The 22,091-nt window shown below is 40.3% G+C and overlaps 1 protein-coding gene and 1 non-coding gene across 9 annotated transcripts in view; one reads left to right on the top strand and one right to left on the bottom strand.

The window, feature by feature from the left end:
- Window positions 1–22,091, bottom strand: part of RERE (arginine-glutamic acid dipeptide repeats) — a 418,492-nt gene that overhangs the window by 130,929 nt on the left and 265,472 nt on the right. Inside the window, exon 1 of one of the 8 annotated variants that reach the window (XM_042257296.2) lies at window positions 14,854–15,128. The exons of the other annotated variants lie outside the window; for them this stretch is intronic. Coding sequence (XP_042113230.1) covers window positions 14,854–14,879 — 26 coding nt within the window. The 5' untranslated portion in view covers window positions 14,880–15,128. Of the gene's footprint in view, window positions 1–14,853; window positions 15,129–22,091 lie in introns of those variants that run through there. 8 annotated transcript variants of the gene reach the window in all.
- On the top strand, window positions 6,698–6,770 carry TRNAE-CUC (transfer RNA glutamic acid (anticodon CUC)). Its single transcript has one exon. It is a non-coding gene; the product is annotated as a tRNA-Glu (tRNA).

Here is a 22,091-nt window from a genome sequence, read left to right as displayed (position 1 = left end):
TTAAAACTTTAAAAATGGTCTACATCAACAATCTTAAAGAAAAAAGAAAAAAACTGTGTCACAATAACTGAAATTGAAAGTCGCTCAGGAGAGTCTGACTCTTTTCAACCCCATGGACGACGATAGCCTGTCAGGCTCCTCAGTCCATGGAATTCTTCAGGCCAGAATACTGGAGTGGGTAGCTGTTTCTTTCTCCAGGGAATCTTCTCAACCCAGGGATCGAATCTAGGTCTCCCACATTGCAGGCAGATTCTCTACAGTCTCAGCCACCAGGGAAGCCCATGAATACTGCAGTGGGTAGCTATCCCTTCTCCAGCAGATCTTCGCAACCCAGGAATTGAACCAGGGTCCCCTGCATTGCAGGCGGATTTTTTACCAGCTGAGCTACAGAGGAAATCCCCAATACTAAAATCCCACAAATACGTCATAAATAACTCCTTATGTCCCACTTATTTGTATAAAAATAGGAGACTAATAACTGTTAATACTGCTAATAATGACACAAGTGAGAAAAAAATGTTGGGGTCTCTTAGGAGCCAAAATGAGAAATCTGTTTCTCTCTTTTATATCAACGAAGGGTACTTATTAATGAGTAGACTGGAAAGCACAAGATAAAGCAAAGAATCCTTTAAAATTAAAAATCAATTTTTATAAAAAAGTATTTATAACATGCAATTTTTAAACATTAGGGATTCCCAGCTAGAGATACAACAAAGTTGTATTTGAGCGAGATTAGGATCCAAGGTAAACAGACAAGACAATGGCACGAGCCCACCATCTCCAGGCACTCACAGATAGAGAATAAACTGCAGAAATATTTTCAAGTCCAAGAGAAAAAGAGGTAGATAGTGATATATGCTATTAAAGAAAACTGGATGCACCTAACACAAAAACTGTCAGAATATGAACTAAAATGAAGGGGAAAAGTAGGCTTCCTCCTGGGAAACTGCCAATATTTAGCTAGATCTGGAATCTCAGCTTTCCTTCTCCCAACAGCAGCCATGCTCTATGTTCAAAGGTCCTTGGCTGCCACCTCCATGCCCGACTGCTCCTTCTGAGGTTCCCACCTCATGCCAGCAGGCGACATTCTGCCATGACTAATGGACATCTGCCTCCACCCATTCTGGGACTGTCTAGTACAGAAACTGAGATTGCACCCCTTTTCTGTATTCTCCCAGTATCGAATATAGTACTTGTCTAGCATTACTACTCATTCAAGGCAAATGGGAAATTCCTTGATTACATGAGTATTTCTACACTGCTAGAATGCACAACTTGATAAAAATCACCAGAATTATTTAAATGAAATATCAACAGCCTCTAGAAAACATTCAGTCATCTTATGCTGACTACTATATTTTTCCTTTTACTTAATACAGCAAATCTCAAATTTTCTGGTTTTAGGTAACCTTTACATTCTAAAGTTATTAAAGTCTTAAGGAAGCTATATTTTTGAGAAATTTCAAAATATTTACTTATTTTAATGTAACAACAGGCTCATGACACAATATAACACATTCTTATGAAAAACAATTTTATTTAAACAAAAAGAAAACAATGAAAATAGAGGCACTGTTTTACATTCTCACAAATCTCCTTAAGATCTGACTTAATAGGAGACAGCTAGATTCTTGTATCTGCTTCCACATTCTGTCTGCTGCAATGAGTTCTTCTGATTAAAGTATATGAAAAAAAATAAAACTAACCTCACAAAGATTACATAACCAAGAAAGGAAAGACCATTTGACTAGTCTTTTTGATAATTAAGGATATTCTTTTTGATACTACACCAAAACTCAACATGAGATTGTTTTCTAAAGGTCTTTTGCACAGCGTTACTCTAAAACCTTATCAGTGATTTTTTGGACTTTTCTACGTTAAAATCTTACTGGTCTTTGAAAGATTTTCCACTCATGATTTTATCATGCATTTGTTAGATGGAAAATAGTCATTCAAGAAGCTCCAATACTTTTGCCACCTGATGGAAAAAAAGCCTAATACTGGGAAAGACTGAGGGCAAGAGAAGGGGATAACAGAGGATGAGATGGTTGGATAGCATCATGGACTCAATGGACATGAGTCTGTGCAATCTCTGGGAGACAGTGAAGGACAGGGAGGCCTGGTGTGCCACAGTCCATGAGGTCACAAAGAGTCAAACACGACTTAGCGACTGAACAACAAAAAGGTTTGCAGATCTTCCAAATAGTAATAGTTTTTTTTTTTTAAACACATTAATTAGTATTACCATACATCTTGTAAGAAAAGTCTGTCAATGTATAGAAGCTGTTAAGTTCAGAGTGGTAGGTAAAACTTTTTCAAAATTCTATTTATTACTTGAAAGCTCCAATCTTGCATTGGGAAAACAGCTGTTTTCCTTAAAATGGCAGGCTCACCAAGATCATTATCAAGAAAATGTCCACCAAGTACCCAAGTGAGTATCCACAATCTATCAGTTATTCTTTCAAATAAAAATGGTGCTCCATGAAAGAAGTGGCTAGTTAAATTTTGGACTGAAACAAACCGAGTCCTCTGGCATGCACCTTCTGGTCTTTCATGTTGCTTCCCATTTCATAATAAGGACTCAAGGGCAGGATCTGATAAAAGTAATAATGGGGCCCACAAACCAGCTTTGAGAAGCACTGTTATTCATATCATACATTACGAAATTCAGAAAATTCTGGGGGCTAACTAATTATGAAGGTTGAGTTGTTTCCTGTTTTGTATTACCTGTTACCCTGTTTGCTTATACTTCTTCAGCCCATCAATGTGAAATATTATACTTTGGTTGAAGAAAAGAGATGTTCACACATGTAACTTGATTAAGAACTCTGACACTGTTACACAGAGAAATTCACAGGAAGAGAATGGATACTGCATCCATATTAATGGAAAACAAAGTAAAGTCTGCAGCCACTTTCTGAGGTCATGGGGACTGGGATTAACTTGAGTGTAGAACAACAGATGCTTTTGAACTAGGGTGCTGGACAAGGCTCTTGATAATCTCCTGGACTGCAAGGAGATCAACCCTGAATATTCATTGGAAAGACTGATGATGAAGCTGAAGCTCCAATACTTTGGCCATCAGATGGGAAGAGCCAACTCACTGGAAAACACCCTAACACTGGAAAGATTGAAGGCTTAAGGAGAGGGGGCCGGCAGAGAATGAGATGGTTAGACAGCATCACGACTCAATGGACATGAACCTGAGAAAACTCCAGGGGACAGTGCTTGAAAGCGGAGTTTGGCAGGCTGTAGTCCATGGGGTTACAAAGAGTCAGATATGACTTAGCAACTGACCAACGGATCAACAAGAACAACAACACTGTCCAATGAATGTTCACTGGAATAAATCCTTAAAAGTATGCTGGTGGCTAAAATTCAAAAGGGTCCTAATAGAGAAAATGACAGGTTAATCCTTCAATAAACAACAATAGCTAATATATAAGTAGTAAATCCCACACGTAGGTGATGGATACTACACATGCAATAAGAAACCAAAGATGGAAGTCATATCCCAGGATAATGCAAGGGATTCTTTATCCTTGCCTCAGGGTTTCCCCTCACGTTACCTTAAATTTAGGTATCTTATACTTGTAAACCCCTTCACAGATTACTGCTTTGTCATGGCAAAAGGGCTTGCATAACTCAATGAAGATATGGACCATGCTGTGTAGGGCCACCCAAGATGAACAGGTCACAGTGGAGAATTCTGACAAAATGTGGTCCACTGGAGAAGGGAATAGCAAACCATTCCAGTATACTTACTGTGAGACCCTCATGAACCGTATAAAAGGACAAAAAGATATGACACCGAAAGAAGAGTCCCCCAGGTCTGAAGGTGCTACTGGGGTATATGCTACTGGGGAAGAGCAGAGGAGAATTACTAGCTCCAGAAAGAATGAAGCAGCTAAGCCAAAGTGGAAACAATGTTCAGTTGTGGATGTGTCTGATGATGAAAGAGAGATCCAATGCTGCAAAGAACAGTACTGGCTAGGAACCTGGATTGTTAGGTCCATGAATCAAGGTAAACTGGAAGTGGTGAAGCAGGAGATGGTAAGAAGAAACATTGACATCTTAGGAGTCAGTGAACTAAAATGGATGGGAATGGGCGAATTTAATTCAGATGATCATCTACTACTATGGGTAAGAATCCCATAGAAGAAACGGAGTAGCCCTCATAATCAACAAAACAGTCTGAAATGCAGTATCTGGGTACAGCCTCAAAAATGAGAGAATGATCTCAGTTTGTTTTTCAAGGCAAGCCATTAAATGAACGCTCACTCACTGGAGGAACTGATGCTGAAGCTGAAACTCCAGTATTTTGGTCATCTGATGCGAACAGTTAAGTCACTGGAAAAGTCCCTGATGCTGGGAAAGATTGAGGGCAGAAGAAGAAGAGAGAGTCAGAGGATGAGATGACTGGATAGCATCACCAATGCAATGGACATGAACTTGGGCAAACTTCGGGAAATGGTGAGGGACAAAGAGGCCTGGTGTGCTATAGTGCATGGGGTCTCAAAGAGTCGGACACGACCGGGCGACTGAACAACATACTTGTATGACAAATACAAGTGAAATAATAATACTAGTTACTACTTACTAAATGCTCTCTATGCCAGGCACAGGCTTTCCTGGTAGCTCAGTGGTAAAGAATCCACCTACCAATGCACAAGAATGTGGGTTTGATCCCTGGGGTGGGACGATTCCCTTGGAGAAGGAAATGGCAACCCATTCCAATATTCTTGGCTGAGAAATCCCATGGACAGGGGAGCCTAGAGGGCTGCAGTCCATCGGGTCACAAACAGTCAGACACAACTTAGAGACTAAACAAACACAACAACAATGCCAGGTATACATTATTTCATTATTCCCTGACAACTCTATGAGGCAGTATCCTGACTTAATAGATAATAGTAATGGTAGTAATTGTAACATCAATAAAGAAACTAACATACACACTGAACACTTTCAATGTACCAGGAATTTTGAGCTCAGCAAATTTCAGACATTGTCTTATCTAACCTTAAGGATGATGACCCTATACAGGGTGCTATTAATACCTGTCCAGATAAGGAAACTGAAGCTAAGAGAGTTTATAAATTGCCCATGATTACACAGGTAACAGGTTGGAAAGACCAGGATTCAAATTCAAGTTTAGCTGATTACAAGGTCAAAGCTCCACATTCCATATGGCAGAGTGATTAAGTTACTGAACCAATATTACACAACTAATTAAAAACAGAATTACTATGAGAAGACATAGCCCTTTCCATACTTCAGTTCTATGTTCATTTCCAGTATTAAAGTAAGACAAAATATATAGTAATGTAGTCTCAATTATATCTAAAAATAATTATGCAAACAAGTATGCTTTACCTTAAACTTTACAAATTTAAGCTATATTTTTAAATATAAGGGATTCATATTATCGTAAACTTGTTGAGCAAATACTGACTTTGAATCTAATTTTCAGTGCTCTGAAACATCTGCAGTTACTTTAAGTGCATGAACAGAATGATCACTAATGGATTGAAATCACCATATTACAGAAATATTTGCCACATATTTGCCATCTATCTTTTCTCAGAAGGGCTAAAGATTATTTGAACTGTTAAATTTTTGCATACCTCTACGATACCCCAGCCCGTTTCTGTCTTTACTTAACCAAGGTATTGAGCATGACTGTCACAACTGTTTCCATTAAACCAGAAACATGACATTATTTGCCATTTATCTTATATTTGCAATTAATTTTACCAACCTAAATATAATGTTATATGTTGATTCCTACATTGAAATATTCTTTGTTTGGAATTCGTTGTGTTGACCAGCGTTTCAACATGTAAGGTTCCATTAACTATGAATTTGGGCATGTTTCAGAGAGGTCAGTAAATAAAATATTACATAAATGTGTAAAAAAAAAAATAACTTTTCTTAAATCTACAAATCATGTTAAAAGAGAAAAATCCATCAAAGTTCAAGGTCAAATTACATAACATTGTCAAAACTGCAAAATTATAGAGCTGGTTGCCAGGTGTCAGGAATGGTGGAAGGAGAAAGGAAGGAGTGGAATCTTTGTGATGACAGAACAGATCCTGATTAGGACTGTGGTGACAAAGCTACACCTGCAATAAGATGTAACAGAACTATGCACATACTGTACCAACATCCCAGGTCTGGGTTCTGATGCTGCACTAGGGTTCTATACATACCTACTGGGGATGTGAGTGAAAGACACATGGGAACACTCTTCCTGCTGCTGCTGCTGCTGCTGAGTCGCTTCAGTCGTGTCCGACTCTGTGCACCCCATAGACAGCAGCCCATGAGGCTCCCCCGTCCCTGGGATTCTCCAGGCAAGAACACTGGAGTGGGTTGCCATTTCCTTCTCCAATGCATGAAAGTGAAAAGTGAAAGTGAAGACACTCAGTCGTATCCGACTCTTAGCGACCCCATGGACTGCAGCCTACCAGGCTCCTCCGTCCATGGGATTTTCCAGGCAAGAGTACTGAAGTGGGTTGCCATTGCCTTCTCCAACATTCTTCCTATAAAACTAAAAAATTAAAAGTTGTTTTAAAGCAAAAGAAGAGGTTAACTGAATGGTGCATCACAGATAGACTATGGATAAGAAAGAAAGCCAGACATGAAAAAGTTGAACAAATGTCAAATAGAGCCCCTCAGAAGAGAATGTAGAGGGACTTTCCTGGTAGTCCAGTGGCTAAGACTCTGCATTCTCAATGCAGGTGGCCCAGGTTCGATCCCTGGTTAGGGAACTATATTATACATGCCACAACTAAGATCCAATGCCAGCCAAATAAATAAATATTTTAAAAATAAATTTTAAAAAATATACTGCAAACAGCTGAAAAAACTACTAAAGAAATAATGCCATAGTTAATAAGCAATGAGATTCATATTCCTTGTTTTCTTTGTATTTATTAGAGATATCTGGTGTGGGGTCATCCTTTTTGAGACATACTTAGCTGTGAAGCACACTACAAAAAAAAAAAAAAATTTTACCATCCTCATCAGAAAGGAAGTATTTCTCTGTGCCACTAATGTAAATAATATACAAATTTCAAAACAGTTGGGAAAAAAAACAGTTGAGTTTAATCCCCATTATTCTACACATCTTTGCTCTGGAATATGAAAAAATAGTTCCAGAAGCCAAATTACAACAATAATGGTAAGTCATTGTGTTTAGTCCTTGAGTTTAAAAAAATAGAAAGAAATTCATTGTATATGAAATCTGACACAAAAGAAACTGATGTAACAAAGCAGTGTCCATGGCAACTACAACTTAATATTTCAGTCCTCTTCAGCTGCAGTGGATTAAATAAAATGACAAGATGTTCCCTTTGAAAAGTAACCTGTTACCATGGAAACGTTTTAGTCTAAGAAGTAAACAGGGAATGGACAGAAAGGAGCAGGGAGCCTTCGACTGAATATCAAACAGGGAGAAGCATCTATGCAGAAGAGATGAGGCGGGGGTGCCTGGCCAGATGCAGGAAGCTCCTTGAGAAGAGCACGCTGGCTGTAAAAAAAAAAAAGAGCAGCCAGGACAACACCACGCCTTCCCCTCAAGAGAGGGAAGGAGTGAGGAAGGCCAAGGTCTGTGAATGTTTGCTTAAGACCCCCAAATATCTCTATGTGATCATGGTGACTGCTTAAGACAAGAATCTGCATCTACAGGGAAAGAAGAGGGACAAGGACCTACGGTCCTGGGGAGAAGACACAAGCTGGTAGAACAGAGGCCTTAGACAGGCAGCCTGCGTGGCTACCTTCCATCACAATCCATACCCAGAATATAATACACGGCCTCCCCCTGGCACAGTCCCTGAAGGCTGGGACCAGTAACTCTCCAGTCAGACCCTGCTCTGTGGCTGGTGCTGTGAATGAACGAAATCACAGTGCCATCTTCCTTTATCCGTCCTTCAGATCAGAACGCTCGGACAGTAGATCATTCTCATCTTTTCTGGAGGGTGTCAAGCCAAACAGGAAGACTGACATGAAATCAACAGAACTAGAATCTCTAGCTACTAGCTCATTCAGAAAGTGACGACAGAGATAGACTATGGGTCCAGAATGAAATACATCAAATTTTAGGAAATCAAAAGATAATTTACCAGAATCACTTCTTCTCAGAAAGGTGGTAGGCAGGACTGAAAAAGGACTGATAAGAAGGCAGACTACAACAGCAGAGCGGGCGTCTCTGATTTCTTTAGCATGAATACATATTTCTAAAGCAGTCTTTCCAATAAGTCTGAAATTTCTTTGAAGTCTGACATAGTTTCTTTTGAAAAAGTGTATATTTTATATTCTTGTTGTTGTTTTTGTTATTGTTCAGTTACTACATCATGTCTGACTCTTTGCCGCCCTGAGGACTGCAGCACACCAAGTTTCCCTGTCCTTCACCATCTCCTAGAGTTGCTCAAACTCATGACCATTGTTTTGATAATGCCATCCAACAATCTCATCCTCTCCCAATCCCTTCTCCTTCTGCCCTCGATCTTTCCCAGCATCAGGATCTTTTCCAATGAGTCGGCTCTTCACATCAGATGGCCAAAGTATTGGAGCTTCAGCTTCAGTATCAATCCTTCCAATGAATATTCAGGGTGGATTTCCTTTAGGATTGACTGGTTGGATCTCCTTGCAGTCAAGAGACTCTCAGGAGTCTTCTCCAGCACCACAATTTGAAAACATCAATTCTTCAGTGCTCAGTCTTCTTTATGTCCAACTCTCACATCTGTACACAACTACTGAAAAAACCATAGCATTGACTAGACAGACATTTTTCGGCAAAGTGATGTCTGCTTTTTAATACTCTGTCTAGGTTTGTCACTTTTTTCACTCTCCTCTTTCACCTTCATTTATATTCTACTCCATAACATATTACCATTCAGTGTAAGATCCAAAAACGTGAGTAAAATCATTGCGCTCTGCATGTCCCCAGGATGCCCCGTGATTTGAGCACCCTCACTGCCGGGAGCGAAGACTTGTTAGACACACCTGGTCCAGATGCCTGGGTGCAGAGGGGAGCACAGACTTTAGAGTCAAATGAAGCTGGACTGAAATTTCACTATCAAGGTTCTGTCAGCTCTAAGTGTAATCTTGAGGACACAATTCAATCTCTCTGAGTCCATCTATGAAATCAAATTCATAAAGGCTACTTTGCAAGGCTGCTATGAAAATGAAAGATGATCCATGAAAGAAGTTGATACATGTCTGTCACACAGGAGTCAGGACTATTATTAGCTGCAAGCACTGGCAAGAGTGAGAAAGGGAGGCAGTTCCTTTATTAGGGGTTCCCAAAGCATCACTGACCTCTCCCTCAGTCTCTGTCACAGTCAGGATTTTATATTTCACTTGTGTAATTATGTCTCTCGATGGCTATCCTGACTGAAAGGACCATGTGGGAAGAACCAAGTCTGATTTTAGCTCAACTACTACTTCCCAGAGCCTTTGGCACTCACTAAATTTCATTTTATTAGAAATTTTATTAAGACTTTATTAAATATTTAATTTATATAAAATTAAAATTTTATTTTAATAAATGACTCCAAAATTTTAACTCAACTATCATTTAGCCATGAAAGTGCAAGTGTTAGTTGCTCAGTTGTGTTTGACGTTTTGCAACCCCATGGACTATACAGTCCACCAGGCTCCTCTGTCCATGGGATTCTTCAGGCAAGAATACCCGAATGGGTAGCCATTTCCTTGTGCAGTGGATATTCCTGACCCAGGGATTGAACCTGAGTCTCTTGCGTTATAGGCAGATTCTTTACTGCCTGAGCCACTAGGAGAGCCCCTCATTTAGCCACTAAATAGCAACTCAGTGCTTCATTGAATGTTAAAATTCATTTGTGAGAGTATAATCCCCTCCCAAGCAAATTAATCTAAGACAGGCTTGATAAACTTTCCAGAAGGAACAAAAATCAGGATTCATTAAAAGTAAATCAGTCAACATTTGGAAGAGTTAACATTTCAAATCTATACACAAATGCAAAGGTCAAGACAGGAATTCATTAAAATCCAGAATCATAGTATTTGAAATTTTCTCTGATAGAAGCTTCCTAAGAGGCCCCCTGATCCCAGCCTTCTAGCTGAACAGAAGAAACCAAGGTGGAGGAGATAAAGGTGCTCTTTTGAGGGGTCCCAGTGAGTTAACTACAAAGGACCTCAAGCTGCTCTTTTTTTTTAATATAATTTAAAATCTAGAACCAAGAATTTAGGCACTGGCTAAAGGAATAAGAAGAATTTCCATGCTGATAACAAGATGCAATAAATATGGCCTCCACACAATAATATGAATATCAAGAAAAAATTGGTAAAATAATTTTTTAAAATAACACGTGAGACAGTGCTACATTCAAAATGGATAACCAATAAGGATCTACTGTATAGCATAGGAAACTACTCAAATGTTGGGTAGTAGGCTAGATGGGAGGGGAGTTTGGGGGAAAATGGATAACATATATATGTAAAGCTGAGTCCTTTCCCTGCACATCTAAAACTACCTCAACATTGTTCATCAGTTATATCCCAAGACAAAGTAAAAAGTTTAAAGTCGGGGGGGTGGGGGGAAAGGATCAGAATACTAAGAAATGGGAAAAACATAATCCCAGAATAGTATCAGTTTTTTTTTAATAGAATAAACTTAGAGAAAAAAAAAAAATAGTGACTGAGAAAGGATCTAGTTTCAAATCACTACCAAGACCTTGTTTCACTGTCTAAAGTTCTTATTTGTCTGTTCCACCCCTTGTCCCCCACCAGGCAGCATATCTGTCCACAACACGTGACTCCACCCTACCTCAGGCTCCTCGTGGACTTTCCTGTCATCACCTGCTGTGATGATGTGAAGGAAAGAGTTGTAAGGACCATACTCAACATACACCCAACACATACATACACACACACACACACACACACAACACACACACGGCAGTTCAGAAAACAACTTTATTTTAAAATCCCGCCATAATTTATAATGAGTAGTATTCAAAGATTAAGCCTATCTCCTGACCAAAAATGTTGCTGGCTTTCCATACACTGGTATCAAACTATAATACGTAGGAATGGAGTGTCCCCAGAAAAAGACAGACTTTGGACCAAAGAAAGTGTGTCTATGACACACATCTGAATGTCTCTCTGTTCCTCCTGGGAGGTCTCTTGAAAATGCTGTTTTTTTAGAAAAGGACCATGCCCTTGCTCCTGGCCACCGCAGTGGTGTGAATCTGGGGAGGGAGAGGCGACAGTGCGGCGGCTGTGGTGGCGACACAAGTATTAGCCTACACACACTCCTCCCTCTGCATGTGAGAAAGTGCTCAGAAGAGAACAATGTGCCAAATGCTACATGACATGGAAGTAGAGCCTCTTTTAAAACTTTAAGAAGTATAAAGAAAACATTAACACCTAAAGAGCCTGGCCAAACATATTGGTCATTAATTTAATTACCATAATTGCTAACACAATTCCTCAGATGGTCTTAATAGAACATGTTGACCAAAAACTACAGATGTTGTTAAGCTAACCACACCTACATAAGATTGGAGACTTGAACTTTGAATTAATAACAAAAATACACTGAGCAATTATGTGTCAAGCACTTTCATATGGCTTGCTTCCAATCTTTATAACAACTGTGAGGAATATTTACCCCCATCACCCATGAGAGAAGAGAAGTTCAGTTTGACAAATGTCACTTACTAAGTAGAATTTGAACCATATCATTCAGCTCCAGATGGAGTTTTCTCTCTTACCACAGATGCCACTCATTTAATTCAGCATATTCACGCCAGAGGCCCATCTCAGGCACTCTACAGTCCGGTAAGGAAGACAATCAATCAAAGAGTCACAAGCAAACGTATAGTTCAGAGAACTCTGAGAGAAAGTCTAATTATCCCAACTGAATTAAAATGAACTCTTTAGTTTAAATCCAAAGTTTTACAGAGCTTAAAGAGATTCAATTCATTTTCTTTCAGATTTGCTTTAAAGATATATTCAAGAACCTGACTCCTTGCCTGTCACAAACTGCTGAAGGCAGATGATCATCAGTTTGGGAGGAGATTCACAAACACACGCATAATTTCAAATCTCCCTTCTGCCCATACTGCTCTTTTTACTCAGTCAGACATGATGCTTTACAGCTTTAGAATAAATGTTTTTCTGTTTGAAGGACAACTTAGTTCAGTAATGACCAAAATATAAAATGAAAAATTAATTCAGAAGGAAAAAGCATCAGGACCAACAAACGACTGAAGATTCACAGACATGGTGGATACCAGGTTGCAGGTGTCGGGTTCTTTCGATTAATTCTTAGGCTAACACAACAGAGTCTAGCAAGTGGTCAAAGGCAGAAATCTATCACAAGCAGATTCTCAGGCTCTGCAAAATTTATGTTGACAGAGGAACACTTTAAATGTAAGGATCAACCTCAGACTCTGATTCAAGATGCTGACAAGAAAAACTAGTAACATGGTAATATCTGGGGGAGCTTTTACTTTCACGTTCTTCTGGAAACATATGGTGTCTTCCCCAGTATCCCCGATATGCAGCAGGATGGCAACAGTACGTCACAATGCAGCTCACCAGCCTCCTTTCCAAGTCCACACCACCCAGGGCTGAGGCAGTATCCCCAACAAGGGGCGACTCCCCATGTGCTGCACCTTCACCTCCACCTCCACCTCCACCAGACAAGCCTCAGAGCAGAAGGTAGCTGGTCAGCAAGTAGTCTCCCAAAAGTATTTTCCCAAGACGGGAACATGTGGTACAAATGCACAGCACATAAAATAGTGCTCTAATGACTTACTTCAGGGGACTGGAAACAGAAATTCGACTGTTAACAATAGCGGGTCCCCACAGATTCCAGTAGTTACTACAAGACCTCATGGTCTAATGAGCTGGCCACACGCGAGCTCCCACAGACCAGCGGCCAGCCCAGTGGGAGGACCCAGCCAGAGGTGGTCCAGCTACCCCTATAGCTTCTTGTAGACATCTGATCTGCCGAAGGTAAAAAAAATTTAAGGAGAATTAAAGAACCTATGACAGAAAGGCAGTTCCACAACTGTTTTCTTCACAAGTGTTCCTCTAACTCAAACAGTGTATTTTCTGAAATGAGGCAGAAACTTGAGTCCTGCAGGGCTCCCACATGTGAAAGCAAGGCTGAAGCATCCAGCTCCTCCAGACTCAAGAATGGAGGACTCCACACTCACAGGAGAGGTGAGAATGGAAGAGTAGAGGTGCTTCTAAGAGAATTGAAGAAGAGCAAGTTCCAGAAGCAGTGCTACCTGAGATGGGGAAAGGTCAAACTGGCCATTGGCCCCCAATTAACGAAAGCAATGACAGCCCTCAAAGGAATGGGAAGAGAGAGTTAAAAACGGCAGGTAATAAGTGCAATAACCTTCAATCATCCCTGTGTAATTCACCTCCTTAATCCCAACCCCAAAGTGAAACTGCTAGGAGCCAGGTTATACCTCAATAATATTTTTGTTGACGGGAACATACTGTCAGCCTTCCTAAACCCTACGACCCAAACCAGGGCCTCCTCACACAGGTATTAACCACGCACAGCTCTGCGCTCACACAGGAGGAGCTCACAGGGAGAAGTCCTCCGTCACTGATGTACAGCACACTCTTCCTGGTCCTGTGAGAGTCTCTCATCTGCACAGTCTTTTCTGTCGTATGCTTCCTGTCATCCTCACAAAGGCACAAAACTTAAGTGTCACTTCAAAATTTTTTCCAACTTCTATCAGAAGGACAAAGAGAAGAAACAAAAAGGGACAATTGATAAAATTCAAAAACTTCTTATCTACTTGGGTCAGAATTCAACTTGTCCTGTATCTGCTTATCATGACTGGCTCCTTAAGTCAACAACGGTGACAGCCATCCGCCTGAGCCTGGTCTGCAAACAGGACACACAAAAAGCACAACCGCTCCTCAGAGGAAAGGCTGGTGCCCAGGGCCGTCAAACAGAGAGCACAAGGCCTGGCCTTGTCAATGCTTCCACCTTCTCAGGCAGTGACTCCTCCTGTCACTCCTTTCCTACAGAATTTGAAAGTCACACGACAAAATACACATACAGAACAAATGCCATCTTTTCCGAAAACAAAGATTACAAACGAAAAACCTGGAACCTCAGTTTCTAACACAAATGTCACTGAATATGATTCTTTTTTTAATTGCCAAGAAATTTTCCACCAGCTCCAAAAGAAAGAATGGATTGCTTCCTTTAGAAGCAACAGAAAATACCATGCCATAACCATTCATTTCTTTAAAAATCCACTTTTACCTGATACTGTTGCAACCACAATCTAAAACCTGCACATGTCAAAATGTACATACTACTTCAGACTTTGCGAAAAGATCGCAAGAATTATAATTTGCTCTGGCAAACAGGCTCTCAATCAAAACAAGTTCCACCCACCTTCAAAGCAACCAATAGCTGCCCACCTACCACCTCCCTAAAACATCCAAACAGAGCGGCTCTTGGGCCCAGGCGTCCCCACCAGCCACACGCAGCCTGGCAGCCTGCAGGTCTGCTCTGCAGGTGCCAAAAGTGAACGGGACCCAGTGAGGCTCGCTTTAAATCGGCACCAGAGAGGAAGGGGTGAGGGAAAGGGAAAGAGGACAGAGATCCACGACACTCGACATCTGCTTCGTGAGTCTCTGGGCAGACCCCACTCTCAGCTCTGGTCGCACACTCTGTACTACCACCTACACGGCCAGCCGGGGCTGAATGCAAGGCTCGCAGAAACATGCACTAGGAATGATGAGATGATTCATACACATCCTCAGAAGTGAGAGACGACAGCCCAAACCATCACACTCCTTCGGGGAGGCCAGAGAGAGAACGCCTACCTGCAGGGGCTGAACGGATCATCCATGACTAAGAGAGGCTCTGGTGAGTCTAGCTGTGTCCCTGCACCTCCACTTACTGTGGAAACTCTGCCCTTTTCTACTCTCACAACTCAAAATGGAGGCACATGCGGTCTGAGAGCCCTCGCGGAGCTCGCACTGAGCTTGTGCTATGACCTAAGCCTTCACGCAGAACGCAGAAACTTCCCCCTCACACTGACAGGACTGAGCATGTGCTGTGACCCTCCCTCATCCATACACTGTCTCTCCACGCAATCAATCTCAACCCTGCTGTTTCCGTAAATAAAGCCCAGCCAACAGACTGCAGCTTCTCCCGCATACCAAGCTAGTGTGAAGGGAAGTGGGGCCGTGGAAAGGGGATCCCAGACAGCCAACTCCAGGGGCCTCACTGGCCCGCCACCCACAGGCTGCAGACAAACACCCTGCACGGTCCAGACAACAGCAAGTTCTGTTTGGTCTTTTTTTTTTTTAAAAAAAAAAAAGATAAATTATGGTTTTAAATAGCAAGATGAAGAAACAGAATTAAAAAGCACAGTTATGCATGATTATACCTGAGACTAATGAACAGAATATTGGCATCTACCTAAAAACAGAGTAGCGGCTACATTAGGGAAAGGACCCCACAAATTTCTTGTGGAAAACTGTAAACATTGGGGAAAGGATTCACGAGCAGTTCTGGCCAAGTTCTGGAGTACTGGGTATCAGTGCAGCCACAGGCACACAGTGGACAGTATAGCTGCAGAGCGGCTCAATAATACTGGATTTTATACAAAGAGTATAAGCTCCCTTAGATAAGAAGTTCTAAAATTGCCTAAATAAGACATAAAACATCTAAAGTGATACAAACTCAACCAGGGGTGTTTAGCAAAAGGAATGTACTGCTAACAATAAAAACACCACGAAGGTTCAAATCAAGAGGCCAACAAACGCCCAGGCACCTAACAAATCTCAGTTTAATTCTCTTGATTCAGAACTGGAGGCAACTCTTTGGAACACTGCCCGTGAAGCAAAATTCATTTAAAATTAAATCAGAAGTGATTTCTAAAGTCACATAGACATACTGAGCACTAAAAAGTATCCAAGTCTGTATCAGCCAGGACATTTTTGGTTAAAATCCTGAAAAACACATTTTATGCCCTCACCTTTGACCTCCACTTCCAACATAAGAAAAGCTGGGCTGTCAGCCATATAAGAAATCCCAGTTCTGGATGTGTATGTGGGCTTAGTTTCCATTTGTAAACTAAGAAATGATTCTGAATGTTATTACTTAGTTATAATTTAAAAAGAAAAGGAACACCATGAAACTCCCCCAAATTTATACAGGACAAGAGAGGGTAGGAAAGAATAGTGCCAATTCTGTTTGCCATTAATGTAATCAAGTGCGGAAAAATTAAAAGCTGCTTAAAAGGATATACAGGGTCCTCAGGATTCCCAAAGTAAACCCAGAATCCATTCCATTTCCTTGGATCTCCTGTTTATGCTTTCAGATAAACTGAACTGAGACTAAGATTAAATGAAAAACTCTTGTCATGCTAAAAAAATTGTAACATGAGAATTCACTTAAACAAGTTTTACCTTTGACCTACAATGTGAAGCAAGTAGCTACACATTGGAAGAGCATCTTCCCTACTGGTATGAATGTGTGTGTGACTGGAAACTGCCTAGAGAAAAAAAGCCCTCTAAAGACAAGAACAACTGAATTAAAACCCAGCTGTGCATTTAGTCTCTATGTCATGTTCAACTCTTTGCAACTCCAAGCCTGCCAAGCATCTCTGTCCATGGAATTTTCCAGGCAAGAATATTAGAGTAGGTAGCCATTCCCTTCTCCACAGGATCTTCCCAAACCAGGGATAGAACCCAGGTCCCCTACATTGCAGGCAGATTGTTTACCGACTGAACCACAAGAGAAGCCCCATAAAAGCTCCTAAATTGCTTACTTGAAAAAATCAAATAAAATAATAATTTAATAAATTCATCATTACTCTGAAAATCCATGGGAACCATTCCACAGACCACAGCAAAAACCTCAAACTGAGTCCACTGAAGACCCAGCTCTAAGATTAATCCAACCTCAGAATATGGGGTCAGCCCTCCTCCTCAAGGAGAAAATTAAGGAGCCCTGAGACCTGAAAAGTAATTAAGCTAATAAACCCCCTTTAACCACACATTCCAATTCTAGAAATGGTCCTGATTTCCACCGACCAAGCATATTCAAAAGCAGAGACATTACTTTGCCGACTAAGATCCGTCTAGTCAAGGCTATGGTTTTTCCTGTGGTCATGCATGTATGTGAGAGTTGGACTGTGAAGAAAGCTGAGTGCCGAAGAATTGATGCGTTTGAACTGTGGTGTTGGAGAAGACTCTTGAGAGTCCCTTGGACTGCAAGGAGATCCAACCAGTCCATTCTGAAGGAGATCAGCCCTGGGATTTCTTTGGAAGGAATGATGCTAAAGCTGAAACTCCAGTATTTTGGCCACCTCCTGCGAAGAGTTGACTCATTGGAAAAGACTCTGATGCTGGGAGGGATTGGGGGCAGGAGGAGAAGGGGACGACTGAGGATGAGATGGCTGGATGGCATCACGGACTCGATGGATGTAAGTCTGAGTGAACTCCGGGAGATGGTGATGGACAGGGAGGCCTGGCATGCTGCGATTCATGGAGTTGCAAAGAGTCGGACACGAATGAGCGACTGAACTGAACTGAATTGAAGCATGGTCCTATGCTGGGGACACCGTGGAACTCTGCTCAGTCCTTACAGGCCTCTAAGACCCAGGACTTATTTTCTCCCCCAGCTGTCTTGAACACTGAAAGTGAAAGTCGCTTAGTTGTGTTCAACTCTTTGGACTCTACTCCATGGAATTCTCCAGGCCAGGATACTGGAGTGGGTAGCCTTTCCCTTACCCAGAGGATCTTCCCAACCCAGGGAATCGAACCCAAGTCTCCCACACTACAAGTAGACTCTTTACCAGCTGAGCCACAAGGGAAGCCCAAGAACACTGGAGTGGGTAGATATCCCTTCTCCAGGGGATCTTCCCAACCCAGGAATTGAACCCAGGTCTCCTGCATTCCCGGCAGATTCTTTACCAACTGAGCCATCAGGGAAGTCCTACTAGATGCTTTCTTACTCCTGACAACCTGCCTGGACCTCAACTTCTGCCACCACGCTTGTCCAACTCGTCATCTGGCTGCTTGCAGAGCTATACTCGCAACTTGCACAACAGACGCCCTAGCGCTGGGTCTTCCCAGGAGCCCTGTGACCTTGGTACCTCTACACTGTCTCCGGATCCCAGACCTCCTAGTCCTCTCTCCTCTAATTAATTCCTAGGGAACAACAAGTCAAAGATGAACACTTCTAAACAGATTAAAGGGGCGCCAAGCATGTAAAATGCACATATTACACTAATAGATTCTTTCTAAAACTAAAAAGGTTTATTAGATAAAAACTGACTGAATAATCACTCTGTCCACCATAATTCTAATTTTTGGTGAGCAGAAAATTTATGTTTATCAAAGGTAAAGTAAGAGGTATAACATGGAAATTTCTTAGACTTTAAAGTGCTTGCTACTCTCCAGAAATAGAAAAATGTCTTATTTACAAACAAGAAGTTAAAAAGCAAAAAATAGCAATGAAAAGTCAATATTCAGGAAACTCCAGAGAAAAACACTCACTGGAAGAAAGATACCCTATTTGACATTTAATCAGTACAACTGATTAAAATACTGAAGAGTACTATGACTACTACTCTTCAATACTGTAGTACTACTACTCTTCCCTTCAAGAGATGAGAAGGTTTCAGAAACAGCTTGTTTAAATTGTATTCTGAAGTCGCGCCTGGTGTGTGGAAATGGACCTGAGTTTTATATTTATGTTGACCTTATAGCCAGCATGCATGCTGGTTTATCTTAACACATCTAATCATTAGTTCACAGATTTTCTCTGGTAAAAATACTGCATCATTTTAATAAAAGCTCATTTCTTCATTCCCAATCCTCACATAGCTTCTTTTTCATGCCTTAATGGTGATGGGAGTCTTTCTGTTATTTCTGATTTTAGACAAAATACTTCCAACACTTTACCTTCAAGGATGGTGTCTGCAGTACGTTTTCAGTAACTATTCTGTCAGAATGAGGGAGCTGCATTCTACAGTTGACTTGCTAAGAGGTACCCCCCTCCCTATCCCCGCAAATACTGAATGGGTGTTGAATTTCATCAAGTGCATTTTCTCCATCAAGATGATTGTATATTTTTTCTTCTTTAATATGTTTTTAAAAAATAGTAAAGTATGCTACAGATAAATTATTATTAAACTATTTGTGTATTCTATAAACCCAATTTGAGTAAGTATTTTTTAATACTTTGCCAGATTCCGTTTCACCACATTTTATTTAAAAATTTTATATGCATGTTTGTGATCTATAAATCTTACCTTTTTATCTGGTTTTGGAATAAAGGTTTTACTTGCCTCATAAAATAACTTGGGGAACCTACACCATTTTTCTCCATTCTCTAGAATGCTGGTAGAATTCACCTGTAAAGCGTGAGTTTTATTTTTTTTCTTGTTGTCTTAATGAGAACAAAAGAAGTTCTGTACAAATTATGAAAACTGCCTTTAAAGGGAGAAGGCATGCATTTCTTACCTACTTCTTCATTCCAGCCTTAAGTCTGGGTGTTATGGCTACCATTCCATCACCACCTTGAGCACAAACTAACAGCTAAAGTTAAGGATCACAGAGGTGATGCAAAGCCTCATACCAGCCTAGGATTGCTTCCTTTCAGACTTTGCTTATGTAAGAAATAAAAGTTCTATTTTGTTTAAGCCTAGTATTTAGTCTCTTTCTGACAGTTCTAGCAATGACATTCTTACTATTTATTTTATCTGATTCAAGTTGATGACACACAGTTTCTTCCAACATTTTGTAATTTTTGACAGCTCAGCAGTCAAAGATATTTTATCTGTAGATAGTCTACACGTTTGAATTAGGGCATGTACTTCCCCCCAAATTGTTCTTGCTTCTGTCAGGTGTCCATGGTGGCTTTCTATATTATCTTCTCATGACAGTTCTTGTATTTTTCAGGAATGCAAATTTAAGCCTCAACTGTCTTGGGAGCAAGGCCCAAAGTTACGAATTATTAGAGGACTTCTCCATCTTTTCCCCCTGTTCCTTTCTTGGTCTGGAGTCCCAAACCTAGACATGTTTCTCTGTCATTTTCCTCTGGTCCCAGATATGTTAACTAGTTTACCCTTCCACCAAAAGAATAGGCCTTCAATGACTCTAACTTTACACAGGCTCTCAGCTCCAACTTCCTAAACCCCTGAAATCAGAACCTCATCTCCTATACCTGCTAAGTGTCAAAACCAAAGATCTGCATGAAGATGAGCAATGACTCAATTCCTCTCACTGCAACTCCTGAACTCTTCAGTTTCTCTTCATTCTTGTGAGCTCAGCTCTGCATTTAAAAGTTCTATGGTATTTTATGTAGTATTTGTAGATGTTCACTACAAAAGGGTTTTTGGAATGACCAAATCTGCGTTTTGGTCCTATTTTATTAAAGTTCTTCAGTAGACTGTGTTTCCAAACACATATGCTGTCTCTCAACTGTCTCGAATTCCTGCCACCTCTGGTGAATGTTTCAAGAGCTCAAATGTGATGACACAGGAAAAGGAAACCAGAGAATATGTATATGCAGCTCCAGCTTTTTGTCCCCAAAAGCTGTACAAAGACCATGAGCCATTATGAGTAGAAAAGATGACTTCACTAAAACAGAAGTGAATTTTGAAATGTCTCAGATCCAAATTCGCTGAAATAAGGAAAATCCACTCACACTGTCACTTTTCAGCTGAAGTACAAATATTTATGTTGAAAAAGCATGATCACAATGTTATTTGATCATGCTATTTAAATCATGAAAAAACCATAAATGTCCAATAATATGAATTGAATAGAAAAATTATGGCACATCCCCAGGATGGTATATACAAGGTGCTCGTCACAAATGTTTGTAAAATGTTTCATAACATGGAACTATGTTCTTAACAGAAGAAGATGAACTAGTAGAGGAATGTGTGATTACCTGTACATTATGCATAACCAGCATATTAATTATAATCTTAATATGCACACAAATGCCTATACAAGCACACAGATATATATTTAAGGAAAAACACAATATGATTTATAGAATTACCATTATAACAGTTTTTTTTGCTTCTTTAACTTTTTAATTTGTCAAGTTATTCTCTAGTAAGTACATGTTTTTCTTTATTAGAAAAACAATTTATTTCCCAAAACAGCCAGAAGAAAATACGTTGTATATGAATCAATGTATGATGAAACCATAGAAATTAACAGCACAAAGTTTTGAGTCAAACAGCATTGGGGTTTCCTGTTTACTAACTGTATGCCTTAGGCATCTATTTAATATAATATCAATTTTTCCTCATTTATAAAATAAAGATAATGTCAACCTAACTAAGCTTTTATAGGAACAAAATAATTAATCTAAGACAAAGTAAGCATTCACTGCATGGCAGCAGGAGTTGTTATCCCACACACCTTGAACAGATGATGTTACAAATTTGATTCCTAGAGGTCGAACTAAGAAGTATTAAATGATAAACCTACTAAAATTACAGCTCAAGAAGTCAAAATCTATCCATGTGTGAGACAGAGCAGTCTGGGACAGGAAACTGGAAGTAAAGATAGGACACTGAGATGAAGTTTTCTACTGTTAAAGATGAGAGAATTACAAATAAGGAAAAAGAAAAAAAAATTAGCAAGAATCTTATGGTATTAGAATTGGAAAGTTTGGTATGAACTCATGGACAGACAGACAGACACACATAGATAAACACACAGACACACACATATACAGAAATGTAGATACAAACACAGCATGAGTTATCTCCCTGACCCTCAGCCTCCAAGCCCTGTTCACTCTGGAGGCCTGAGAACATGATACAAAGCAGTGAACACATGGAGCACCTGATCCGGGTTCGTAAGTATTATTCACCAAAATCTGACCTCAAAATGAATGATAGTAACAAATCATAACCTTATAATCCCCTTATAAGGAGATCAAACCAGTCAATTCTAAAGGAATATTCTAAAGGAATCAACTCTGAATATTCGCTGGAAGGACTGATGCAGAAGCTGAAGCTCCAATACTTTGCTCACCTGATGTGAGCTGACTCACTGGAGGAGACCTTGATGCTGTGAAA

This window comes from Ovis aries, chromosome 12, assembly GCF_016772045.2.
Source record: "Ovis aries strain OAR_USU_Benz2616 breed Rambouillet chromosome 12, ARS-UI_Ramb_v3.0, whole genome shotgun sequence".
NCBI classification, from domain to species: domain Eukaryota; kingdom Metazoa; phylum Chordata; class Mammalia; order Artiodactyla; family Bovidae; genus Ovis; species Ovis aries.
The sequence above is the reverse complement of the archived record's forward strand: the minus strand, read 5'-3'. Positions and strand labels throughout refer to the sequence as shown.